The sequence below is a fragment of the Sus scrofa genome, chromosome 5 (genome assembly GCF_000003025.6).
Source record: "Sus scrofa isolate TJ Tabasco breed Duroc chromosome 5, Sscrofa11.1, whole genome shotgun sequence".
Classification (NCBI taxonomy): Eukaryota; Metazoa; Chordata; class Mammalia; order Artiodactyla; family Suidae; genus Sus; species Sus scrofa.
In genome coordinates, this window is record NC_010447.5 from 100,066,142 (window position 1) to 100,092,244 (window position 26,103).

Here is a 26,103-nt window from a genome sequence, read left to right on the forward strand (position 1 = left end):
TCCCTGTGTTCTAAACAATTAATTTCTCAACATCTGTCAAGATTCTTCAACTAACCAGGGTCCTCCTTTTGTCTGTACCAGTGACTTCAACATTCAAATGATTCTAAGACTGATTTTTTTTCAATGCAATACGGCAAAATTAGAAAATCCATTGCTAACTAGAAGACCAAACCTTTAATGCATGAAAAGCCGAGATTTAGAAAAGCTAATTTGATTTTTACTTGTGAAGTTTAGATACAGGGTTTTTAAAGAACACGATTAAACAAAAGTAATTTATTTCAGGAATTCCTGTTGTGGCTTAGTGGTAACAAACCCAACTAATATCCATGACAATGCAGGGTCATCCCTGGCCTTGCCTGGTGGTTAGGGATCTGGCATTGCCATGAGCTGTGATGTAGGTCGCAGACTCAACTCAGATCTGGCATTGCTGTGGCTGTGGCATAGGCTGGCAGCTGCAGCTCCAATTTGACCTCTAGCCTGGGAACTTCCATATACCATGGTGTGGCCCTAAGAAGGAAAAAAAAATCATTTCAGAGTAGTTTTTACACAGTGAGACTGGGTGCTAGTAGGTATTTAAAAGTGTAGGGCTGTTAAAAGAAAAAGGAAAAGCTTAGTATGAAAGAAGTGTTAAATATTTTATTCCCTGAACAATGACCTCTTTTCACTTTTTCCTGTATAAAATTATTGCTCAAAAAATATGTTCTTCCTCTTAATGTGTATTTTTCAACAGTTTCAATACTGAAAGATAAAATTGGGAAGAAAGAACGTTTGAATATATGCTTTGACTCTTAACTATTTTCCATTTTCCCAAACAACACTAGCTTCAGTAAGGAGTGCAGTGGACTCTCAGTCAAATAAAGTGGCTTTCCTGTGTTGGTTTCTCTGCATAATATGAACAAGAGTCAGTCATTATAATGCAATTTATGCATGTAACTAAAGATAATAACCTAAGTCATGGTTCTGAATTTCGAAAAACTTTCTACGGAAGTTTATAACTTGGACTCTTCGCCATGTCTTGTTTTTTGAAGAAGGCTGTGAAAGAAATGTACAGTTTCAGAACAGGATGCCAAATAGGGTTCATGTCAGGTGCCAGGTTGTGTTACTAAGCAGTTGCTGCTTAAAGTATAGCACTGAGGAATTAATGAGGCTGCTCCAAGAACAAAGTGATTACTTTATGTTGTCTCAAACAAGAGTGCCAAGACACATGTGACTTACATGATGAAGCTGTAGAAACACAATATAAGATAGTAAAAATCAAGGTATCATGTACCTGGTTATATACCTGGTTTACTCTCTGTATGTAATTTTTGCCCATGTATGTTAGTGGAGCAATTCAGTATTGAGAATAGTTGTTTTATAAATGAATAAATATCTATACTATAGAGGGAAATCAAGAGTTTTTCCTAACTTTGGCTAAGTCTTTTTTTTATGGACCGATTTTTATATTTTATTTTAAAATGCATGTCAGGTATAAATTATATCAAGAATATTAGGATAGCAATCTGCATTTGTTTTTTTTAATTATTGAATTTTATTACATTTATAGGTGTACAACAATCATCACAACCAAATTTTATAGCATTTCCTTCACAAACCCTCAGTGCATCCCCCCACCCCCCAGCCTGTCTCAATTGGAAACCATGTCTTTCAAAGTCTGTGAGTCCGTATCTGTCCGTATCTGTTCTGGAAGTTCATTGTGTCCTTTTTTAAGATTCCACATGTAAGTGATAGCATTTGATGTTGGTGTCTCATTGTCTCACTGACTTCACTTAGCATGATAATTTCTGGGTCCATCCATGTTGCTGCAAATGCTGTTAATTCTTTCCTTTTAATGGCTGAGTAATATTTCATTGTGTTTTCAGACATTTTATGAGCAGCTGAAAAGATTAAGAATATGTGTGAGGAGTGATTTTCCAGATATTCTCTTCCTTAAAAAATTATCTTAAAAAGTGCTTCCCAAAAAAGTCGTCTTCTGAGATTGTTCCTGATTCTACTGACCAGAAAGAGTCTCAGATGTTAGGGGAAGTTTCTTGGAAAGAGAAGGGAAAATGGAATATTACTTATATGAAGTGGTGTTTTAACATCTTTTGTTGCTAGAGAGGGGCTATCAAGACTGTCATAACGGTGGGAATGGAAAAATTTATAATGGCAACAATAAATGAATGCTATTGAAGTAAAAAAAAAAAAAAACTGGGTGTCGAGAAGAAGACTAATGGTCATAAAAGGAGTAGGTCAGGGTGTTATTACCCTGACAAATTTAATAAGGCCCAGAATCCTACCCTTACCTTGGCAAATCCAGAATTTCGGTGTTTTCAATGTCACTGGGTGGTTGCTAAACTCATAAGAAGGAAGATAAAAATCAAAGGTGTCATTCGCCTGCTTAAATCCTTTCCTTGGCTCCCACTGCCTTTTATCAAAGATCAAAATAATTAACAGTGCACACTCCACTGAATCCACACCGAACTGCCTTTTAAAAACAGCTTTATTGGAACATCACTCACAAACCATTTAATGCACCATTTAAAACACAGTTCATTGGCTTCTCAGTAGATGCACAGAACTATGCGTCCATCACTACAACCAACTTTAGAGCATTTTATCATCCCCAAAGAAATCCTGCGCTCCTTAGCCCCCACTTCCTCCAACCTCTCCACCTTCCCTAGCACTAGCAACTACTACTTTCTGTTTCTATATATTTGTCTCTTCTGGACAGTTGATATGAATGGAATTATACAAGCCATGGTCCTTTGGACTGGCTTCTTTAAATTACCATAACATCTTCAAGCTTTATCCATGGTATAGCAAATACCAGAACTTTGTTTCTTTTATTTTGTATAAAATTCCTTTCTATGTATATACTGGATTTTTTCATCCATTCTTCAATTGTTGGACATTTGTGTTATTTCCCTTTTTAGCTGTAAGAATAACACTGCTATGAACATTCATGTTCAAGTTTCTTTGTGGACATGTATTCCATATTCTTGGATATATTCCTAGTAGTGGAATTGCTGGGTCGTATGATAACTCTGTGTTACTGTTTGAGACACAGCCAGACTTTTTCAGGACAGTTGTGCCACTTCAGATTTCCATCAGTAGTGTGTGAAGTTGCTCCACATCCCACTAACACTTACAATGTATCTTTTGATTGTAGCCATCCTAGGGAATGTGAAGTGGTGTCTCCTGGTTTTGACTTGCATTTCTCTGATGTTGGACATCTTTTCTTTTACTTATTGACTAGGTGCACATCTTTGGAAAACGGTCTATTCAGAATCTTTGCTTATTTCATAATTGAGTTATTTGTCTTTTTATTATTGAGCTGTAATAATTCATATATTCTAGAACTAAGCACTTATAATAAGATACATGATTTTCGTAAATGTTTTCTCATTCTCTTGGTCGCCTTTTCACCTTCTGGATGATTTTATTTGAAGTGCAAAATTTATTAGTTCTCGTAGTGTATGAGTCAGCTTGGGATGCCATAACAAAATCCCATAGACTTGCTGGCTTAAACGTTTCTTTCCTCTGAGTTCTGGAAGTTGAAAATCTGAGTTCAGGGAGCCAGCACGTTCATGTCCTCTTCCTCCCTCACATTACTCCTTCTGGCTTTTCCTCAGAGCAGAGAGAGAGAAAGCTCTGCCGTCTCTCTTGTTTTCTTATAAAGGACAATAATGACAGTGCCATGCCCTCATCTAAATTTAATTATCTTCCCAAAGTCCCCATCTCCAAAATCCATCACAGTGGGGGTCAGGGCTGTAACAAAAATTTGGGTGGACACAGTTCTGGCCATAGCAGAGGGTGTCCAGTATATCTATTTTGTCTTGGTTCCTTGAGCTTTTCTTGTCATATCCAAGAACCCAATGCCTGATTCAAGATTATGGATTTATCCCCATGGCTTTTTCTACGAGCCTTCTAATTTTAAGGTATTTTGGCTTTTTTGGACTTTAGGAAGTTGTTCATGCTGTTCCTTTTCCCTGGAAATGTTTTAACTTAATGACTATTTTGCCTGGCTAACTCCTACTCATTTTTCACACGTTGTCTTAGATGCTCCCTGCGTATACACACCCTCTTCAAGGGTCCGAGGAGCTATGCCTGTACATGCTGAATACCTTGGTTACAGCTCCATTTCCCACATTGTATCGAAATGGCTTCAGTTACCCTTGTTTACTGTATCCTTTCCACCATTGCACACATTGTAATATCTGAAAAAAAATTACAGGATCTCTTACATACTAGACATTGGATAATGTTTTATGGAGTCAATAAGGGAATTACCAAAATGTCAGTTTATTAATTTAAAGTGAAAAACAGAATGGTCAAGTAGCCTGGCATTCGAACTAAGCTGACAACGGCAAATCTCTTCACTGCAGGAAACCACACAGAAAATTCAATTATTCTAAGAATGTCTGGGAGATAATTAAGAACATTATTGACCATTTAATGGTCCTGTGTCATGCCAGTGTATCCTGACAACTCCAGAACATACATATCTTTGCCCCCCCCTTCTCTGGATGACTCTAGTCCTCAAGCCTTGACTCCTTTTAGAGAGAGTACTTAGAAGAGCCCTGCCAGCTTTTTTTTTTTTTTTCCCTATGGCTTTTTTTCTCTGTTATTCAGTGCCACCATTGTTCCTTCTCACTGACAATTTCTGTTTTAATTATATATTAATACAACATAATAGGATGCAATGTGTTATTCTCTGAAGTCTGTTCCTCTTCTAAATACTGCACACAGAAAAACTCACCAAGCCTGGACAGTGTGTTTCAATACACTTTATAACTTCTATAGCATCCACTAAAGCATTTGAACTCAGAGAACAGCAAACAATGTCATAGCCTGAATATTTAGGGTTATATAATTAAAACTCTGTTGAATGCTAGAAAGACATGATTTAGCTTTGTTTTATTTAGAGTTAGAGCTTTGTTGGGCTATGTTGGGAGATTTAAATATTCAGCTTGAATGCTATTTTGTGTGCCTGGGAGTGTTTGCCACAGCAGGTGTTACCTAACCAGATGCTAAAGCCTTTTAAATTAATACGCGGCATCTTGTCAAACATGCCTCCTGCTTTACACTGTCAGAGCTGTTGAAAATTGGCTTTTCCTGCCAACAGGGTTTTCGGTTGGCAATGACTCAACCCTGACATGCTTTAGCTACAGTGCTTACTGGGCCAGGTGATTTTACTAATGTATTTAGACTGTTGAGTTTTAATAAATTTCCAAATTTTTCAAGCATCAAATAAGCCTGTATCTTTTGGACACGGGTAGAGATAAAAAGATTCTTTCTGTGTCAAGATCAAGGACACATCATTAATGGGTTATAGAACTAGAAGGCCTGATTCCCCTCGTAGGACTGACTCCCCTCTGGTGGCCTTCCTCTCTTTTTCCACATATCTGATACACTAAGACCAGGCCTAAGGGCTTTTGCTGTTTGGCTACAAGTGCACAGGGAGCTGGAGGAGATTAAATGGAAAGGATACTTAAGGTGGTAACTTCAGCCTTGGTTCTAGGCCATTTCGTTTGTCTTATTACCGTAACAGCAGGCGGAGGGCAGGGCCTGGGAATTGAGAAGCTACTCACACTTAGTCTCAGCATCCAGTGGGCAAGGGCCTTCCTTCCACATGGTCCATTCTAATCACCTGGGTGGAGAAATCAATAAAAGGCTTTCGACTGTAACCTGGGTTCCTGGCCAGACGTCTTAGAGGTGGCTGGGCTCCTCTCAAACGCATCTCATAGCCGCCAACACAAGGATTCCCTGAAAGCTCCTCAAAAATATTTTATCCTGTCATTGCATTTCAGATGCCAGACAACATCTTGAGAGCTGTGTGAGCCTGAGGGTAGCGGTAACAGGTGCAGTCAGAGGTGTGTGGAGGGAATGATAGGCGAGAAGGTCAGAGGGTGTGTCCTAGGGAACTTTAAACAGTTGTATCACGCCCAGAAAATGTCCTCATGGTTTCTGTCTTTATAGACATTACTGTGATGGCTTATTTTAATAAAGCAACACAGAGTGTTATTGGATGTGTTTTAGGTAAAAACAACCCAATTATTTGATCAGCAAGACTTTACTAAGTGCAGAGGCACAAAGAGGTGCCACAAGCCCTTTTCTCATAAACATGTGCTGCATTTACTCTATTACATTCCTTCCCATGATTCTTTATCGTTCCAGTCTGCTAGTGATATAGCGGGACGCTCTCCTTTATTGCTACTCAAGAGCCTTCCTGCTGTCCCTGATTTATTATTGGAAGTGATATTACGGGCTTCCCAAAAAGGAGGAGATGGATAATTAGCAATGAGCGTAGCAATGAACTATATGTAGCCCAAAAATTACTGAGTGAATATCATTTATGGACAAGTATTATAACTAGTACTTAGGCTAGTCACATTTTTACTAATGTCTGAATATTTTGATTTTTTTATTCTAAAACTTTGCTCTTTTAGAGCAGTTTTAAAACCACAGAGAAACTGAGAAGAGGTACACAGGTTTTCCATAGAGCCCCTGCAGTCCACACATGCATTATCCCCCCATTAAGAAGATAGCCCCCATCAGATGGTACAGTTGCTGCAGTTGGTGAGCCTACATGGACACGTTATCACTTAGAAGTCCAGAGAAGACTTGGAAGTTTACATTACAGTTTACTCTTGATAGTGTACATTCTATGGGAATGTTGGAGAATGTGTATAATGACATGTATCTGTCATTATACATCTTAACAGACCATTTTACTGCCCTAAAAATACTCTGTAATTTGTCTGTTCATTCCAGTGTCCCCTCCAACTAAACCCCTGGCGAGAACTGGCAGTAAAAACTACTGTCTCCATACTGTTTAACTTTTTCAGAACGTCATATAGCTGGAACCATACAGTATATAATCATGCAGTATATAACTTTTTCAGATGTCTTTTTACAGCTTGATAACTCACTTTTTTATCGCTGAGTAATATTCCATTGTATGGTTGTACCACAGTTTATCCTTTTATCTACTGAGGGATGTTATGGTTCTATCCAAGTCTTGGCAATTGTGAATGAAGCTGCTTTGAACATCTGTGTTCAGTGATTTCTGTGGATACAACTTTTCAGTTCCTTTGGGTGAATACCAAGGAACCTGATTATAATTAACCTGGATAATATGAAGTCATGATCTAATTTTTACCCACACTAATCCGAAAAGAAGGCATTGCCACCTACATTTCCCAGATAGACAACTGGGGCTTAAAAAGTTCACTGCCATTGGCCTAGATATTAAGGTATCTCTGTTTCTCTCTAAAATTGGTATTATTTGCTCCAAGCCATTAATGATTCCCATGTAAGCAGAGTATAGGGCCATCCTATCCATTAGGCATATTTGAAAGTACTGCTTAGACCTCACAATACTTTTACTCACACATGAAAATGTTTCAATTACTTTTATAATTAAAATAAAAATGAATAGGGGAATTCCCGTCGTGGCGCAGTGGTTAACGAATCCGACTAGGAACCATGAGGTTGCGGGTTCGATCCCTGCCTTTGCTCAGTGGGTTAACGGTCCGGCGTTGCCGTGAGCTGTGGTGTAGGTTGCAGACACGGCTCGGACCCTGCGTTGCTGTGGCTCTGGCGTAGGCTGGCGGCCACAGCTCCAATTAGACCCCTAGCCTGGGAACCTCCATATGCCGCAGGAGCGGCCCAAGAAATAGCAAAAAAAAAAAAAAAAAAAAAAAAAAAAAAAAAAAGACAAAAAAAATAAAAATAAAAATGAATATAATTCAGCCTGGATTAATCTTTCTATCAGCACAGCCATAAAATACATATTATTTTTAATGAACAAAGAGGCCCTCAAAGGCAAGATAACTTAGGGCCTGCAGAAGTCATATTGCAGTGATATCAGAGTAATCAGTTTGGGAGTTCTGACAAGTTAAGTGCCTCTAAATATGTTCCCTACCCGTCTATGATAATCTCACCTGCTCTCCAGAATTCAACAGTAAAGCTGAATCATGTCCAAGAGCTGCTGTTAAAGAGCACCTGATACCTGGGGCAGCTCTATACCCACATTGACAAATTGATGTAGGATAAGATATAAGACAGGCACATTTCAGTGGGAGTATAGAGGCAAGGCGTGATGGGAACACAACTTGATGGTCAGATAGCCTCAGGCTGCCTAACAGCACCTATGTTTGAGTCAACAAAGATCTACGTTTCAGATGATGTCAGTTACCTTGATTGGAAAATTTTTGAAAACAAAGTTACCCATTACCTCTGTTCACCTCTACTGTGAAATGTCACTTGTAGCACGTTTGGTTTTAAATAGACTTGCGTCTCTTAGGCCACCATTAATGCATTAATAAAATATTCTACTATACAATTTTAGCAAAAAGACAAAACCATTCTCATATGGGAATAAGGAAATATAAAAATTCAAGGGGACACAAAATATTGTTTGCATGGAGTTGGAATCTCATTTTCTTTTAAATTGGGCAGCCACATTCAACAATTTCTGTGGAGACTCTAAAAGTCCAGTTGTGCCTGTCGAATTGTATTAGTTATGCAGGCGACTCTACCTTCGAGCTGTCTAGCCCAGGGCTGACTATGAGACAGGGCTGTTTCACACAGTAATTTTAGATGACAGCTTTTCCTGAGCTCCTGCAAGTCTAGGAGGCAGTTATAAGACCAGAGGTCATTAACACTGCATTTGATTACATAATAAAATAAAATAGGAAAAAAAATATATGTAGGGAGGGAGTTATAGGGTATTGATTTCTATGAAACAAAAATTTTTTGTTTCCAAATTAAGTTTATAAAGACTGGTGAATTTACAACTAATATTCTGACATACGTACAGATATAAAATTTAAAGAATAGAATATATTAAGCCTTTTAGCTGCTTTGTTTATATCTGTCCAATGTAATACTTCTGTTAATTAATTCTAGAAAGTATGTCCTATGAGGTAGGGAAGGAGATGCATATCTTTATACATGTAAATTTATGACCAGTTACATCCAAATAAAGATAAATTTAAAATCCAAAGCTTTCTACCAAGTATGACAAATGCAAGAATTATTGCTAGAAGAATTTTTAATTTTCAATTTTCAAAAGAGGAGACACCAAAATATAGTAAATTAAGAGCACAGCCCAAGGAAGTCATTATAAAAACACGTTGAAGTAGTTAATTTTGTCTAATTTAAATGCTAGATGGTCAAGTCAGCATGCTTTCATGCCATATGCTTTCCTCAGAGCTATTTTGAATTGCACAAATGTTAGATGGTTGGAGAATAAACTTAAAAGATGCTTTTTCGTGGTTGGTGAGGGTGTTGGTGGTGCTTAGGAAAGCTGAGTTCCAGCTCTTCCTTTATTTTTTCCCTTCTCTTTTTGACTATTTGCACTCATGATTCCTCAGCCAGTGCTTACTCAGATACATGGTTGTGGAAATAAGGCCATTGTCAGCTCATTAATTAAGAGGCCCACAGAATGCAGGTTTAATTGAAAAATAAAGACTGTTAAAATTGTAATGATGATGAATGGATTGTCATAGATTACTCTGGAGACTGCTGCCTGGTGTCAATGACTTGAATTAAAAGGTTGACTTCCCCTCCTGTCATGCAGCATCTCCTGACCTGCTTTAATGAGGTGAGGATTCATCTATTAAGTCAAAGCCTTTCAAACATTGAGTCAATGGAGAAAATACATCATTTTTCTTCATGTTAACCTCCTCAAATAAGCATACCATTCTGAGATCAGGCAAGGAAGTGAGCCGTCTCTCCCAGTCCTTCTTTGTTTAGCATTAAATACCAAGAAATGCATTTTAAAGGTGAACATATGTAAAAATAGAACGTTCTGTGTCTGTGTGAAGATGGGCAGGCTGGTAGGCTGTGGTGATTTGCAAAGTGGAAAGAGGCATGAGGAGAAGACAAGAGGAAGGATGGCCTGAGGAAACGCTGCATCTATACCCTCCTCACCTGAGCAGGTTTTCTCGATAGACTGTCAGGAGGCACAGGAACTGAGTCAGTCTGAACTTTGCCCATGTATCTCTCACTTGGAAATACACCCAGAGACCAAAACAAGAGACGTTTCTTTGCACAAAACCAATTAAGAATAATCCAGTAACCTAAGGGCTATTATTTGAATATTAAAAGGTCACACACTTGAATTACTCAAGTTTGCCATTATCCCACCTGCAAGCATACATGAGTGAAGCACTGTTAAGATACAAAGGCGGGTTACCCATGTCTTGGGATCTGATAGGCCTGAGTGTTGTTGGTACCAGCACTCATCTGTTGTATACTAACTACCAAGGGCCTTGCTAGAGTCACGTAAGCTCTTTAATCGAAGTTTTCTTATTTGGTGGTATAAGGTTATCATAATGAATAAATTATATATCAAATGGAAAGGTCATAAACATGACACTAACCTATAAAAAGTACTCAAGAAATGACAGTTTAAGAAGAAGATAAGGTGAGCAGGAGAAGAGAGGTGACACCAAGAACTTAGTGTGAAAAACTGACAATAGAGAAACCTTAAATTTTATGCAATTTATGAGACTTGTAACTTGGGCACAAATTAAATGAATGGGTTGGTTTGTAAGAAATGATTCAATTTTTTGAAGACACTAATAGGAAGAAATTTATTTTGTTCTTTTTTTTTCTTCTTTTTTTGTCTTTTTGCTTTTCTTGGGCCGCTCCCAAGATATGGAGGTTCCCAGGCTAGGGGTCCAATCGGAGCTGTAGCCACCGGCCTACACCACAGCCACAGCAATGCAGGATCCAAGCTGCACCTGCAACCTACACCACAGCTTATGGCAACACTGGATCCCCAACCCACTAGGCAAGGCCAGGAACCTGCAACCTCATGGTTCCTAGTCGGATTCATTAACCACTGAGCCATGATGGGAACTCCTGCTCTCTTTAAAGGAACAAAAACATCCTATATCATGAGTTGAATTAGTTGAGGGGGATTTATTAGTTAGAAATGATTCAATCTATGTAAAAGTACTTTGAGCAGTTAATGCCTAAATGTATATAAACATGTTGAGGTTAGGACTTTAAGTTGCTTCTCTTTCACTGTCATCTCCCTGGGATGTAAAGAGTGCTCACATGAACAGGTGAGGGGTGTGTGTCTGTGTGTGTCTTGTGAGATGTACATGAGTATATGCTAAGAAAGAACAGGATAATCCCCTGTCTGAAGGTATTCTATGGCACTGTGTGTCCTGACCGCTGTTTAAAATTCCAAGAAAAAAATACAGAGTGGGAAAGTCATTTTGGTTCTTGTGGAAAGTAAGAATTTTGGCGACTGTGTTTGGGGAACAAAATGACTGGTCTGAAAAGTTGTCGAATACCATGTGTGATTGTCTGCTGATCTAGTAATTCTGTCTCGGTGATTCAAAGCAGACTCAGCTCTTACAGACTCCTTTGAATTCAGACATGGGGAAGCATGAATGAAGGTTTTCTCTAACATTAAATTTTCAGCTTCTGACAATATTCTGTGTTAAACATTATGTTCTGTTTCTCACATTTTTCATTAAAAAATACATTTTTGAAGTCTTTCCATACTGCGATTGAAGATCTAGCCAGTTTAGTCTTCCTTTTACACAATAGTCCATCACATGCATTTACTTTATTTAATTCATCCATTTTCCTGTAGAGGGAAATCTAAGTTGTTTCCAATTCTTGGCCATAAAACCAGCTTTCACCAGAGTTTCTTACATTCTGATGTCTGTAGTATATTTCCAAGAGCAAAATACATACCATGCATCATTTTACAAATCCATTTGGTTACAATTATTTTTTTCTGAGAGACTTGTAGAAATACTGTTCTACAGAATGTAGTTTGAAAAACTCTAGATTAGAGAAGTAACATATGGGTCAAATTTGCATTTTTACTTTGAGAATGAATAAGACCAAAGTAATATGTCCAATAAACCAATGGTAAAGCTGAATCCATGAATTATGAGAAATAATAGTATTACTTCAAATACATACAACAAAATATAGCAGGCAGTAGTGCCATTGATATGTAGAATACAATATAATGTAATTTAAGATATAGGCAAAAACAGCAGCCCCAAAGCAAAAAAATTCTAGACCTGTTACATATTGAGCAAATTATAGTAATTCACTGAGAAAAAGAAATAGCTCTAATTATACCTTTTAAAAATTGTTTTTGGTACTAAAAGTTTAGGGAGAATGAGCCATTTACTTAGAGTTACAACAAGGATTCATTGAGTATCTATAATTTGTTAGAAACTCTGCTGATTCCTGAGGACATCAAAATAAACAAGGTAACACTGTCTCAAAGGATCTTGCTGTTTATTTGGAGGAGCTGAGCACATGATTCAGTTATTAGGAGACAAACGAAATAAGTGCATTGACTTGAACACGGTATTATAGATCATTACCAAGGCAAGCTGGTCCTTTGAAAATAAGTAAGAGAGCTTAGGGAAGAGTACTCCTGGTATAGGAAATAGTGTGTTAAAGAAATAGAAAATAGGAGAGATGAGAAAATGGAAAGGCAGAGTTAGAAACAGGAAGAAGCAATCTATGGTTAGATGACAAGATAGCCTACTTACTAAGAGGTGTTAGAAAGTAAAAGTTACCTGTAAGTCAGCAGTGCCTCTAAGCAAATAAACTAGTATTACTTTGTGAGTAGCAGTTTGGTGATGAGTTTTGAGTGCTTATTAGTGATGAAGATCCCTGATGTAAATTCTGAAAAATCTACAAGGTCAAGTACAACAACATTTAAATTTGGAGTCTTTTTAAAAAGTAGGAAGCTCTGACGGTTTTGTGAGCTGGAGGAAAATATAACTTTTCAAAGATGGATAAAGGACAAATTAGAAGGGGGACAACTGTGGTCAGGAAAGGAAAAAAACTGTTATCGTCATCCAGTATGAAACGTTGTTTGGCTTCAAACCCCAGCTATACCACGGACCACTTGTCTAACTTGGGGCTATTTCTTAACTTCTCTAGGCTTCAGTGAGGGTTTCTTTTAAGATTTTGTATTCATAGAGCAGTTTTAAGTTCATAGCAAAATATCAGGGGGAGGTGCAGAGATTTCCCATATACCCTCTGCCCCCTCATGTGCATAATCTCCGCTATTATCTACATGCCCCTTCAGAGTGGTACGTCTGCTAAAACTGATGAACATACACTGATACAATGTTATCATGAAAAGGCCACAGTTTACATTATGGTTCACTCTGGGTGGTGTTGGACAAATGTTTAATTATGTGTATCTGTCACTATAATAGCATATACAGCATTTTCACTGCCCTAAAAATCCTGTTTTCTGTCTGTTCATCTTCTACCCTTCCAACACGCCTGGCAACCACCATTCATCTTATTGCTGTCCTGATAATTTTTATTTTTCAAGTGTGATCATCATTGTACAACTATAAATGTAATGAATTCATTGAGTTAAAAAAAAGAATATCTTATGGTTGGAATCATTCAATATGTACAGTTGATCATATTGGCTTCTTTCACTTAGTCATATGCATTTAAGTTCTCTCCATGATTTTTAAAAAATTATTTAGTGAATTTTACTACATTTATAGGTGTACAACAATCATCACAACCAAATTTTACAGCATTTCCATCCCAAACCCTTAGTGCATCCCCCCCCCAACCTGTCTCATTTGGAAACCATATGTTTTTCAAATTCTGTGAGTCAGTATCTGTTCTGCAAAGTTCATTGTGTCCTTTTTTTTAGATTCCACATGTAAGTAACAGCATTTGATGTTGGTGTCTCATTGTCTGACTGACTTCTCTTAGCATGGTAATTTCTAGGTCCGTCCATGTTGCTAAAAATGCTGTTATTCCTTTCCCTTTAATGGCTGAGTAATATTCCATTGTGTATATGTACCACATCTTCTTGATCCACTCCTCTATAGATAGACATTTGGGTGGTTTGCATGTCTTGGCTATTGTATAAAGTGCCACAATGAACATCGGAGTACATGTGTCTTTGTGAGTCATGGATTTCTCTGGAGAGATGCCCAGGAGTGGGACTACTGGATCAAATGGGAGTTCTAGTTTTAGTTTTCTAAGGAATCTCCATATTTTTTTCCACAGTGGTTGCACCAATTTACAATCTCACCAACAGTGTAATAGGGTTCCTTTTTCTCCACACCCTCTCCAGCACTTATTGCTTGTAGACTTTTTTATGATGGCTGTTCTGGCTGGTGTAGGGTGGTGTCTCATAGTGGTTTTGATTTGCATTTCTCAATGATGAGTGATGTTGAACTCTTTTCATGTGTTTTTTGGCCATCTGTATGTCTTCTTTGGAGAATCGTCTGTTTAGATCTTCTACCCATTTTTTGATGTGGTTGTTTGTTCTTTCGGTACTGAGGTGTTATAAATTTTGGAGATTAATCCCTTGTCAGTCGATTCATTTGCTGTTATTTTCTTCCATTCTGTGGGTTGTCTTTTCATTTTATCTAGGGTTTCCTTTGCTGTGCAAAAACTTTTAAGATTAATTAAGTCCCATTTGTTTATTTTTGTTTTTATTGTCATTACTCTAAGAGGTGGATCTGGGAAGATGTTGCTGTTGTTTATGTCAGAGAGTGTTTGGCCTATGTTTTCCTCTAAGAGTTTTATAGTATCTGGCCTTATATTTAGGTATTTAATCCATTTTGAGTTTATTTTTGCGTATGATGTTAGGGAGTGTTCTAGTTTCATTCTTTTCCATGTGGCTGTCCAGTTTTCCCAGTACTGCTTATTGAAGGGGCTGTCTTTTCTCCATTGTATATTCTTGCCTCCTTTGTCATAGATTAGTTGACTGTAGGTGCATGGATTTAATTCTGGGCTTTCTATCCGTTCCACTGGTCTATATTTCTGTCTTTGTGCCAGTACCATACAGTTTTGATGACTGAAGTCAGGGGTCCTGATTCCTCTAGCTCCATTCTTCCTTTTTAAGCTTTTCTTTGGCTATTCTGGGTCTTTTATGCTTCCAAACAAACTTTCAAATATTTTGTTCGAGTTGTGTGAAAAGTGTCCTTGGTAATTTGATAGGGATTGCACTGAATCTGTAGGTTGCCTTGGGTAGTATAGTCAAACACGTGGAGACTAAACAACATGCTGCCAAAGAACCAATGGATCTCTGAAGAAATCAAAGAGGAAATTAAAAAAATACCTAGAAACTAATGACAACAAAAATATGACACTCCAAACCCATGGGCTGTAGCAAAAGCAGTCCTAAGGGAAAAGTTAAAAGCCATACAAGCCTACATCAGGAAACAAGAAAAAGCTCAAATCAACAACCTAACTTTACATCCAAAGCAGCTAGAAAGAGAAGAACAGACAATACTAAGGTTAGCAGAAAGAAATAAATCATAAAGATCAGAGCAGAAATCCATGAAATAGAAACGAAGAAAACCATAGAAAAGATCAATGAAATGAAAAGCTGGTTCTTTGAAAAGATCAACAAAATTGATAAACCCTTAGCCAGACTTATCAAGAAAATAAGATAGAGGACTCAACAAAATTAGAAATGAAAAAGGAGAAGTAACAATGGACATCCCAGAAATACAAAGGATCATAAGAGACTGCTACATGCAACTATACGCCAATAAAACAGAAAACCTAGAAGAAATGGGAAAAGTCTTAGAAAAGTACAATCTTCCAAGACTAAACCAAGGTGAAATAGAAAAGACAAATGGACCAATCACAAGTATTGAAATTGAAACTGTAATTAAAAAACTTCCAACAAACAAAAGTCCAATACCAGATGGCTTCACAGGTGAATTCTATCAAACATTTAGAGAAGAGCTAACACCTATCCTTTCCTCTGCAATTTTCTGAAACTATTCCAGAAAATTGCAGAGGAAAGGACACTTCCAACCTCATTCTGAGGCCACCATCACCCTGATACCAAAACCAGACAAAGATACCACAAATAAAAGAAAATTACAGGCCAATTTCACTGATGAACATAGATGCAAAAATCCTCAACAAAATACTAGCAAAATGAATCCAACAATACATTAAAAGGACTGTATGTCATGATCCAGTGGGATTTATCCCAGGGATGCAAGGATTCTTCAATATCCACAAATCCATCCGTGTGATACACCACATTAACCAACTGAAGAATCAGAACCCTATGATCCTCTCAGTAGATGCAGAAAAAGCCTTTGACAAAATCCAACACCCATTTCTGATAAAAACCCTTCAGAAAGTGGGCATAGAGGGAACCTACTTCAACATATTAAAGACCATATATGACAAACTCAGAGCTAACATCATTCTCAATGGTGAAAAGCTGAAAGAATTCCCTCTGAGAACAGGAACAAGACAAGGATGCCTGCTCTCGCCACTACTATTCAACATAGTTTTGGAAGTCCTAGCCACAGCAATCAGAGAAGCAAAAAGCAGGAATCTAAATTGGAAAGGAAGAAGTAAAGTTATCACTATTTGCAGATGACATGATTCTATACCTAGAGAATCCTAAAGACTCTACAAGAAAATGGTTAGAGCTCATCCATGAATTTGGCAAAGTCACAGGATATAAAATTAATACAGAGAAATCAACAGCATTTCTATATACTAACAATGAAAGCTCCGAAAGAGAAATTTCCGTTTACCATTGCATCAAAAAGAATAAAACACTTATGAATAAACCTACCTAAAGAGACAAAAGAGTTGTGCTCTGAACACTGTAAGACAGGAGTTCCTGGCGTGGAGCAGTGGTTAACGAATCTGACTAGGAACCATGAGGTTGCGGGTTCGGTCCCTGCCCTTGCTCAGTGGGTTAAGGATCCAGCGTTGCTGTGAGCTGTGGTGTAGGTTGCAGACGTGGCTTGGATCCCGAGTTGCTGTGGCTCTGACATAGGCTGGTGGCTACAGCTCTGATTCAACCCCTAGCCTGGGAACCTCCATATGCTGCGGGAGCGGCCGAAAGAAATAGCAAAAAGACAAAAAAAGAAAGAAAACTATAAGACAATGGTGAAAGAAATCAAAGATGACACAAACAGATGGAAAGACATACCATGCTCTTGCACTGGAAGAGTCAATATTATCAAAATGACGGTACTACCCAAGGCCATCTACAGATTCTCCATGATTTATTCCTGGCATGATAGCTTGTTGCTTTTTAGCACTAGATGATATTCCCTTGTCTGCATATGCTGCAGCTTACTTATTCCTTACTTATTCCTCATAGATTTTTCTCAGTGCCCTCATAGATTTACATTTTTTATGTGCTAAGCATAAAAGGATATTTCGCTATCATAGAGAGGTTTGGTGATCCATATACAGCGGAAAGCCTAAAAACAAAATTCACTCATCATTTTACCACCTGAAGATACGTAATGTTAAAATTCTAAAATTTTTCTTTCTGATCTTTTTTCTGTCTATAGATAGCAAGCTGAATCTGTAGAAAGACAAATCAGAGATATGTTTTGTTTAAAAATGGTATGATGTGAAATATATATATTTGATTTTACTTTGTCTTACAATATTCCTGAGTATGGGATTACTTTAAATACCCATATGTCAATAATATACAATGCAGAATCTTTGTTACTTTCTTTTCTCCTTCAAAACTATATAGTTTATATGAAGAAAAATTTCATTTTTTTTACAGAAGTGTTTACTGTCTTCTAGTTGTTGCTTATTTCCACTCTCCATTTACATAACATACCCAGAGAATATCAACATTTAAACAGGCGGCGATCAGAGGAGAAAACATTCATCTCTAATGCCAGCCAAACATAACAACGAACTCTTTGATCTGTTTCTAAACTCCAAGTCTACTGTGAGGTCTTTGAAGTACCCACTTGGTTTGAAGCCACGCGGAGCAAGTTAGCAAAATAACTGGTTTGAAGCAAACAAAAATGTAAACCCTAAACCTTCCCAGCTTTGCATAATCATCACATTCATTTACTTCTTGCTAAATTTGCCTTTGTGAGGATTAGGTTAACCAAACCTGTCCTCCCATTTTTGTTTTTCTTTTTGATCTTCTGACAGTGCTTTCTCAGCCTGGTACCAAGTTTTCCTAAGTACTTACATATTTGACAAACAGTTTCATTCCTGAGACTCACTCTGAAGAAATTAATGATGCTACATGTCTGTTTACTATTTTTCAAAATAATTTTAAAATATATGTTTGTGGAGTTCCTTTCGTGGCACAGCGGAAACAAGTCTGACTAGCATCCATCAGGACTCACTCAGTGGGTTAAGGATCCAGTGTTGCCATGAACTGTGGTGTAAATTGCAGACACGGCTCAGATCTGATGTTGCTGTGCTGTGGTGTAGACCGGCAGCTACAGCTCCAATTCGATCCCTAGCCCAGGTACCTCCATATGCCGTGGGTGTGGCCCTAAAAAGCAAATATGTATAAACATACATGTATATATATATATATATATATAGAGAGAGAGAGAGAGAGTAAATTAGAATAACAGAATAGCTGAATTAAGTGTCTTGTCCATCTTTTTATGCAACTTTTACTGTGTCTAAACAGTGCCTATTGGTAAAAATACCTACATTACATAATCTCTGATCCCTTTGAAGGAAGAAGTTATTTAAGATTATTCCAAAGCACTCTTTGTCACATGGAAAAAGGACTACTTCAAAACACATTACCCATATTCATTTACTGAACAGAAATACTAATTTGAACACCCCCAATGTCTTAGACACCATGAGTATAGGAGTGAGGTCAGATAAAGTCCAGATCACATGGAATTTACATTTCAGAAGGAAAACCTGAGAAATGTATAAGTTAATAAGAGAATCTTAGATAATGCCAACAAATCCTAGATACAGTTATTGTTTTGCAAGATACAGGTGCATTCTTTCTTCATTCTATTAAACAAGTAAACTTCTTAATCTCTGAATAGCATATTTAAGGGTATTTTTTAGTTACTGTTGGTGGTGTTTTTTTCCTTAGAATCTGAATACTCAATCTAAACACTGCTATGTAAAAATGAAAGCGTAAGATCTTTGGAGTTGTTCACAAAATTAGCCAAATTTAAATTATTCTGTATTATCAATATGTTATCATACTGAGTTTGGTATAATATATAATGTATCTGATACATCTTGAAATATATTTTATACACCTATCTAGGCAGCATATTATAATAACCTGTATATATTAAGCATCATGGACTAGCATTTTCTGATCAATTGAATCAAGTTAATTTAATAAAAGCAATGTATATGTAAATAAAAACAGTGTATAGTCAACTAAGCCTTTTTCCGTTGTTTACACTCAAAGGTTGATAATTTGAATTTTTTCTTCCTGATGGAATACATTTTTTATGTCTGGAATATGTCTTGAAATATTTTTATTCCCTTTTCAGGAATTTGCTGCACTGACGAAAGAGTTAAATGCCTGCAGGGAACAACTTCTAGAAAAGGAAGAAGAAATTTCTGAACTTAAAGCTGAAAGAAACAATACAAGAGTAAGTATAAAACCGCCTCTGCTTGGAATTAATTCCATATATAGCTTGGTGCCTTATCTCCATTATACTCAAAAATATAATCCTTTAAAACCTCAGGAAGACTTTAAGCAGACACCAACTCATACTCTTATTACTTAAAGTAATGGAGAATATACTACAAAATTCAAAACAGGAAGACAGGAAACCTAAATTACAGTCTCAGCTACTAAATCACTGTGTTGCCTTACAAAAATGTTAGTCTTCCTTCTGGCTTTTGCTTTACTTGACTTTACAAAGATGAGCTAGATTTCAATACTGAGTTTCAAACTATTGCCATTGGAGTAGGTGGGCAATATTTTGGAGTCAGGGGGTATGAGAAGGGAGCGTGAGTTTTGACGATGGGGCTGTGAGTTCAGATCCTGACATTCATCCTCACCTCATCCTAGAAAAATAATTGTTTGTGTAAAGTGTTAAAAACTTAAAACCACTGGAATGGGGCTCTCCTAATTAAAGGGGGCATATCTTTTCTATTTTAGAAAATCACCAAGGAGACTTTCAATTTAATATTCTGATTTCATGAACCTGATGGAATTTACAATGTTTTGCTCTTGGAAACCCATGCATTTTTTTGTTCAGTCTCATGGCATGCCATACAACAATAAAGTTTAAAATTTTTCAAAGATGCTTTATTTTATAGCTCAGAGGAAGAGTCACTCCATTTCATAAGATATATAACTTGTCCTATGGCCTATAAATGAGAGAAGTTTCTCTATTGAAAGAATATAGAGGAACAACCACTTTGGTATGTCTGTAGTTCAACTTCAGTAGAAATTAGGTAAAATATTTTAAGTGTTAGAGTTCTGGCAGGTTAATGCTGAGAAAATAAGGTACAGTTAACGGTGTATTCATTTTATGCTTGATCTTACAGACTGATATAAAAATGACAGCTTCACAAACAGTGATTAAATAGCAGGAAGAGATTTGAAAGCTGAGGACCCCAAGCCCCAGAGCCTGTGCCCTTAGCCATGAGGCCAACAGCACAATTACTCAAGTTAGACCCATGAAGAAACTCAAAGTTTTATTACAGTTAAGGGAAGTTGCCTACCAGACCCTGTGGTTGCAGTGTGTTATTCCTTCTTGACTATGACTAATTTCAGAGACTGGGGCATTTGTTGACAGCCTCCACACAATTTTTATCATATTATATCCTATGAAGCCCGGAAGACCTGTGGCTATTGCATCTGCAAAGGAGTTTTGGGTAATAAAGCAAGCAAAGCATGTTGTACTTGTAATATACATTCAGGAGTCAAAGTGAGAAAAGTACAAACATTAAGCTCTTTTAGGTTAATAGGAATTGAAGCCATTGATTTGAATCATAATTACTTGAAAACATGAATAAAGCTGGGAAGCATTTTTCAATCTTTCTTAAAGCAATGATGTGGAGGATTTTTGTCATTGATTGCATCAAGGAAAATAGATTTATGAAACCTTCCTTGTGCAAAATATTGATTATACAACAACTGTATAAGTTACAAAACCTCCCCCACCCCACAAAAAATATCTAGGCTGGAAACCAGACAAACTTGTCTTTTCCCCCATAATACTCTCTTAGATGTTGCTAAAGAGAACAGCTTTTTTAAAAAAAAATAGATTTATGCAATAGTTTCTCCTTCTACACATTAGCATTTCTTATTGTTATTGCACCCACTTATTGGTCATGGAGAGAGAGCTAGACGTTCCTTCTCACACCAAAGAAAATTTGATTGGTGTTAGATTGTAGGAAAGTTTAATAGAATGAGTGTCTCAATTTACAAGGTTCTGACAAACTCATGACTCTTTACACATTGAATAATTAACATATGCTCATGAATTGAAATAAATAAGAAACAGAAACTATAGTCCACGAAGAGAACTCATGAGTGGGTAGTTACTTGTGTTAATTTTGCGTGTCATCAGAAACAATAGATCATAAAGGTATTTGAGTAAATATATCTACTGTCAAATAGAAAAGAGAATTTTCAGAGGGAGATAAGTGAAGTTGCTGTAGTGTGTCAAGCAATGATAATGACAATCATGTAGTAACTTACATTAATTAGATGTGACATGTCTTTCAAATGTTTTACATGTGTAACGCCAATTGTCCTTACCGCAGTCTCATTGTCCCCATTTAACTGATGGAAAACTAACATAGTAACTTCCCCTCAGCCACATGATTTATGGGTGACACACCCAAGGAATTTACTCCTAGGCGTAATCACAGGCTATGAGTTTTAACATATTCCTATGTCACTCACAAGTCGTATGTGGTATAAAGGATTGGGTAAGAGAGGAGTTTGTTTTCTCTTATTTAGATAAGAGGAGAGTTTGTTCAATTTCTTATAATTCAGTGCCAGTCTATTCAGTAATCTTACAGCAGTTATGTGGAAAATAATGATTATTCATTCTTATGTCCCAGGTAAAAGTTGTGGACATTTATCACTTTGTCACTACAGCTAAACCTGATCTTCACCCCCCCCCAAAAAAAAGTGAGGAAAAATCAACATAGTCCCCAGAGTTGCTCTTAAATCCAATTACCACTAGTAATTAAATTGAGGACATTCAAATAAAATCATGTTATTTTATTCATGATTATACAAAAAATAAAAATTTAAAAATTGTGGTAGGTATTTACAGAAATATTCAAACAAGCTTTATTGTTTAATGTTTCTGCACTAAGGCAAACATAGAAAAATTATGAAAGAAAATGTTATTCCTAAAACTTCTGACTATACCTAAGCAAGTTATATTTACAGAAAATAGCGTACTCGCCATTATTTCAACATACTCAAATTGATTACTGAAACATGTTTTGGCAGAATTATCTGAATTAATAAAAAGGTAAAAAAAAAACTAGAAATATTAGTATAGTTATTATTTCCTAATATCAGGGTGGAAAAGTTTTGTTGTTTTGTTGTATCGACTTTTTTTGTGCCTAAAGATCTCAAAGGATGGTTTGTGTCATTAGCAGTGTTTTAGAATGCAACTATTATATGGCTTTGAAAAAGAAGTTATGGTTTTAAGAGCTAGTCTTAAAGTCAGTTATGAATAATAACACCGTAATTTCATCTCACGGGTCATGAATTTTAAAAAGAGTTAATTATCTTCAGTTCAGAGACTAAATTTGAAACACTCCTTACTATATCCTTACTTCTGTCTTGAGCCAAAAGAATTATGCTAAATAAATGTTCAGACATAGACACCTGACATTGCTAAAGAAAACCTTCCCATTCTTGACAAACCTCCAATAACAATATCCCTCCAAACTTACTTCCTCAATGAGTAGAAAGTACAATGCAGTTGAGAAAAGGAAGACCTTAATAGCTGAAAGCAGGCCAAGATATTTGTGTGCACGTATGGGTTCATGTGTACATATATATGAAAGTGCTACACTAGGATATGATAGATTACAAAAGTGAATAAGGACATATGCCCTCTCAACAGCTATTTACATACAGCTCTCTAAGATGTACATGATACACACAGGGGATCGAAGCAATATTTGAGAGTGAAGACTGTTGAGTGGATTGATCGTGAAAGCAATCAGCTGGAAGGTTTTCATTTTAAGATGTTAGTATTATGTGACCACATTACAGCATCCAAATTAGTTTACAGGATAGAATGCAATTCTACTTGAATGCCTTGTGATTGAAAATAATTGCATACAAGGTTATGCTGAATTTATATCCAGTAGAAAGATGTGTATTTTAGAAACTTAGTTTAAAATTTCTAATTAGGCAATATATGTATATGCATATATGCTATGATATATGTGTGTGTATATATGCATGTATGTATGTGTAGACTGTGGTCATTTAAAGTGAATTCCAACATAGATTAAAGGTTATTCAGTCCTTGCAATCCTTTGAATATACCAAAGAGAGTACCTTCTGCAAGATTTATTAAACATTAGCCTAAAGTTTGGCTTCCAGCAAAGATGTACAAATTAGTTGATTATTAGTGGCATCTTAGATAAGTTCTTCTTCATTTTCATTTGAAGCTTGAAATTCATAGGTCCATGTTAGATTAGAACATTTTAGCATTCTCCGAGAAAGATAATGTACATTCACTATTACTTCAATTCAAAAAGTAAGTAGTAAGCATATATTGTATGGAATATTTTCCTAGGCATTGAGGAATATTCAGAGTAAGTTAAAATTTTAAGTCCTTAATGAGTCTGCTTTAAATAAATAAAAACAACTGATTGTGTTGTTATACGTTTGAGAGTTCTTAATTGCACAAAACAGTACAGTTTGCAGTTTTAATCAAGAAGGCATTAATTGGAGTTCCCGTCGTGGTGTAGTGGTTAATGAATCTGACTAGGAACCATGAGGTTGTGGGTTCGATCCCTGGCCTTGCTCAGTGGGTTAAGTATCCGGTGTTGTCGTGAGCTGTGGTGTGGGTTGCAGACACGGCTCGGATCCCTTGTTGCTGTGGCTCTGGTGTAGGCCAGTGGCTACAGCTCCGATTAGACCCCTAGCCTGGGAATCTCCATATGCCTCAGAAGTGGCCCTAGAAAAGGCAAAAAGAGAAAAAAAAAAAAAAAAAAAGAAGGCATTAATTAAGACATATGAGAAATCTCTAAACTGAATTTCCAGGCACAACTTCTAGCACTACATTTCCTAGTCCCAGGTCTGCTAAGACCTGTGCCATCAAAGTGGATGCCCCATACCTAGAACGTTTGCACATCAGGCTCCCCTCAGAATCTTTCCTGGACAGGGTGCTCTGGTTGGCTAACTCTTAAATCTCATGTCTGCCACCTAGTGGTAAACATGCATGAGAAATGTTTCTTGGATTCTGCATCCAGAAGGAGGCATTCAGGATGTGAGGACCTACCAGTCGTGGAAGGTGTACTCAAAAGATTTGGGGCGACCTGAAATGGCAGTCTGAACTACCGCCCAGATTCGATCATACCTTTTTTGTATTAAAACTCTAAACAGGAGCAATACCGCTATGTATCTACCCAACAATACAAATAGAGTTCTCATACAAAAGTAAAATCACATTTTCTCAAAAAAGAAGGTTCATAATCTCTAGTTACTGCATCCAGCTACATGTATAGAGTTCTTCAGTGTGGACGGTCTTGTTCTCATTAAATCTGAATTGTGTCTTCATATTCTGTAACGTCTGGGCTACTTCAAATGTTCATCAGAATCAACATACCCAAATAAAACATAGTAACAGGGTAAAACTATAACAAGAAAATGGGGAAATAATTTAATATGTACTGTGTATTGATAAAATAAAATAGAAAGATTCATTTACCTCCACCTTGTCACAAAATCCTACTGGCAATTGTAAATCCAATTATAAACCTTGATTCCTGGACCTCAGTATACAGACCCATTTATATTCTGAGAGAAACTGAACCATGCTTCCATTACTCACTCTGAGTGTATACTCATTCCAGGTGATAGTACCCAACATGGAAATGTGCAATCTCTCAACTTGAGTTAAAACAGATTCCTCTTTGGATTACTTTACAGTTCATAGGATCACCTGCTTCTGAATTATGTGATAACATGGTGAAATCATGGCTGGAAGTGTCACTCAATTGCATTACTCCTTTTACTTAAGATGAGTTTTTGGGCAGAAGCAATATTTTGTATGATAACAAGACTAAGCAAAAATCTAATAAGATGATATTGCTAGTAGAAGCATAACCATTAGTGAAGGCAAATCCATATCCTGTAAACGTGTTTATTACAGTAAAAAAAAAAAAAAAAAAAAAAAAAAAAGCACCTGCCTCCTCCTTGATGGAAGGAATTTCATGTACTATGCTTGCTTCAAGATGAATAGTTGGTTTCAGGTGTACTGTGTCGTGTCAGGGGTTCAAGGCTGATGGCTGCACTAACTTGGCCGTTTGGCCGTGGTGGTAATCATATCAGCCTTAATAATGAAAAGTCCATTTTGTTAGGTCAATAAATAATTCCTATCCTTGAAAGCATGGTCACTAATTTATGCCCACTGAGCAAATATTATGGTGGCCAAAGAAATACCCCAGTATCCAAAAAATGAATCATTTTTTCCACCAGATTATTGAAAGCCTTCACACCAGTGGGTACCAAAGATTTAGTCCTAGTTTAGAGTTAATATCCAAGAAATGTTGGTATTCTCTTTTACTTAGCTATTACTGTGGTCAATGGTTGCAGGTCCCTTTAGGGAAGATTTTCTGGTTATCTGTTGCTGCATAACAAACCACCATAAAATGTAAGGTCACAAACATTAGACAGTCCTATGGGTCAGGAACTCAAAAACTGCACAGTGGTGACAGCCTTTCTCTGCTGCATAAGGTTTGGGCTCTCAGCTGGGGTGACTTGATAGCTAGTGACGATTATGCCAGAAAGTGATTTCTTTTTACCAGAAAAAGCAAAAAGCACTGACATACAGTGTTTGCCAATTTCCGTGGTGTAAATATCCCCAGTGTAGTTGATTTCAAGCTACCAACATAATGTTACTGAATGTGGAATTAGGAAAAAGTGCACAGTGGTGAATCATTATTTAGTATTTCTGCCATTCATGTACATTTGAGGTAAGTGACCCCACAGGCATAGATAATAGTAAAATATAGTAAAATAATTAGGAAGTGATACATTTTGACTGTTTACTATATTTTTAAAATATTTCGTTGTTAGAAGTTTATATAATTTAAACTTTAACAATGACTTATTTTACCATCAGCTCATAAGATTTCTGAAAATTAATAATTCTTCCACAAGATGGT

General features: G+C 36.8%; 1 protein-coding gene across 25 annotated transcripts in view; it reads left to right on the top strand.

Moving 5' to 3' along the window:
- Positions 1 to 26,103, top strand: part of PPFIA2 (PTPRF interacting protein alpha 2) — a 460,439-nt gene that overhangs the window by 247,551 nt on the left and 186,785 nt on the right. For all 25 annotated transcript variants that reach the window (XM_021093032.1, XM_021093042.1, XM_021093039.1 and 22 more), the window contains one exon: positions 19,263 to 19,364. In XM_021093032.1, the coding sequence (XP_020948691.1) occupies positions 19,263 to 19,364 (102 nt within the window). The remainder of the gene's footprint in view (positions 1 to 19,262; positions 19,365 to 26,103) is intronic.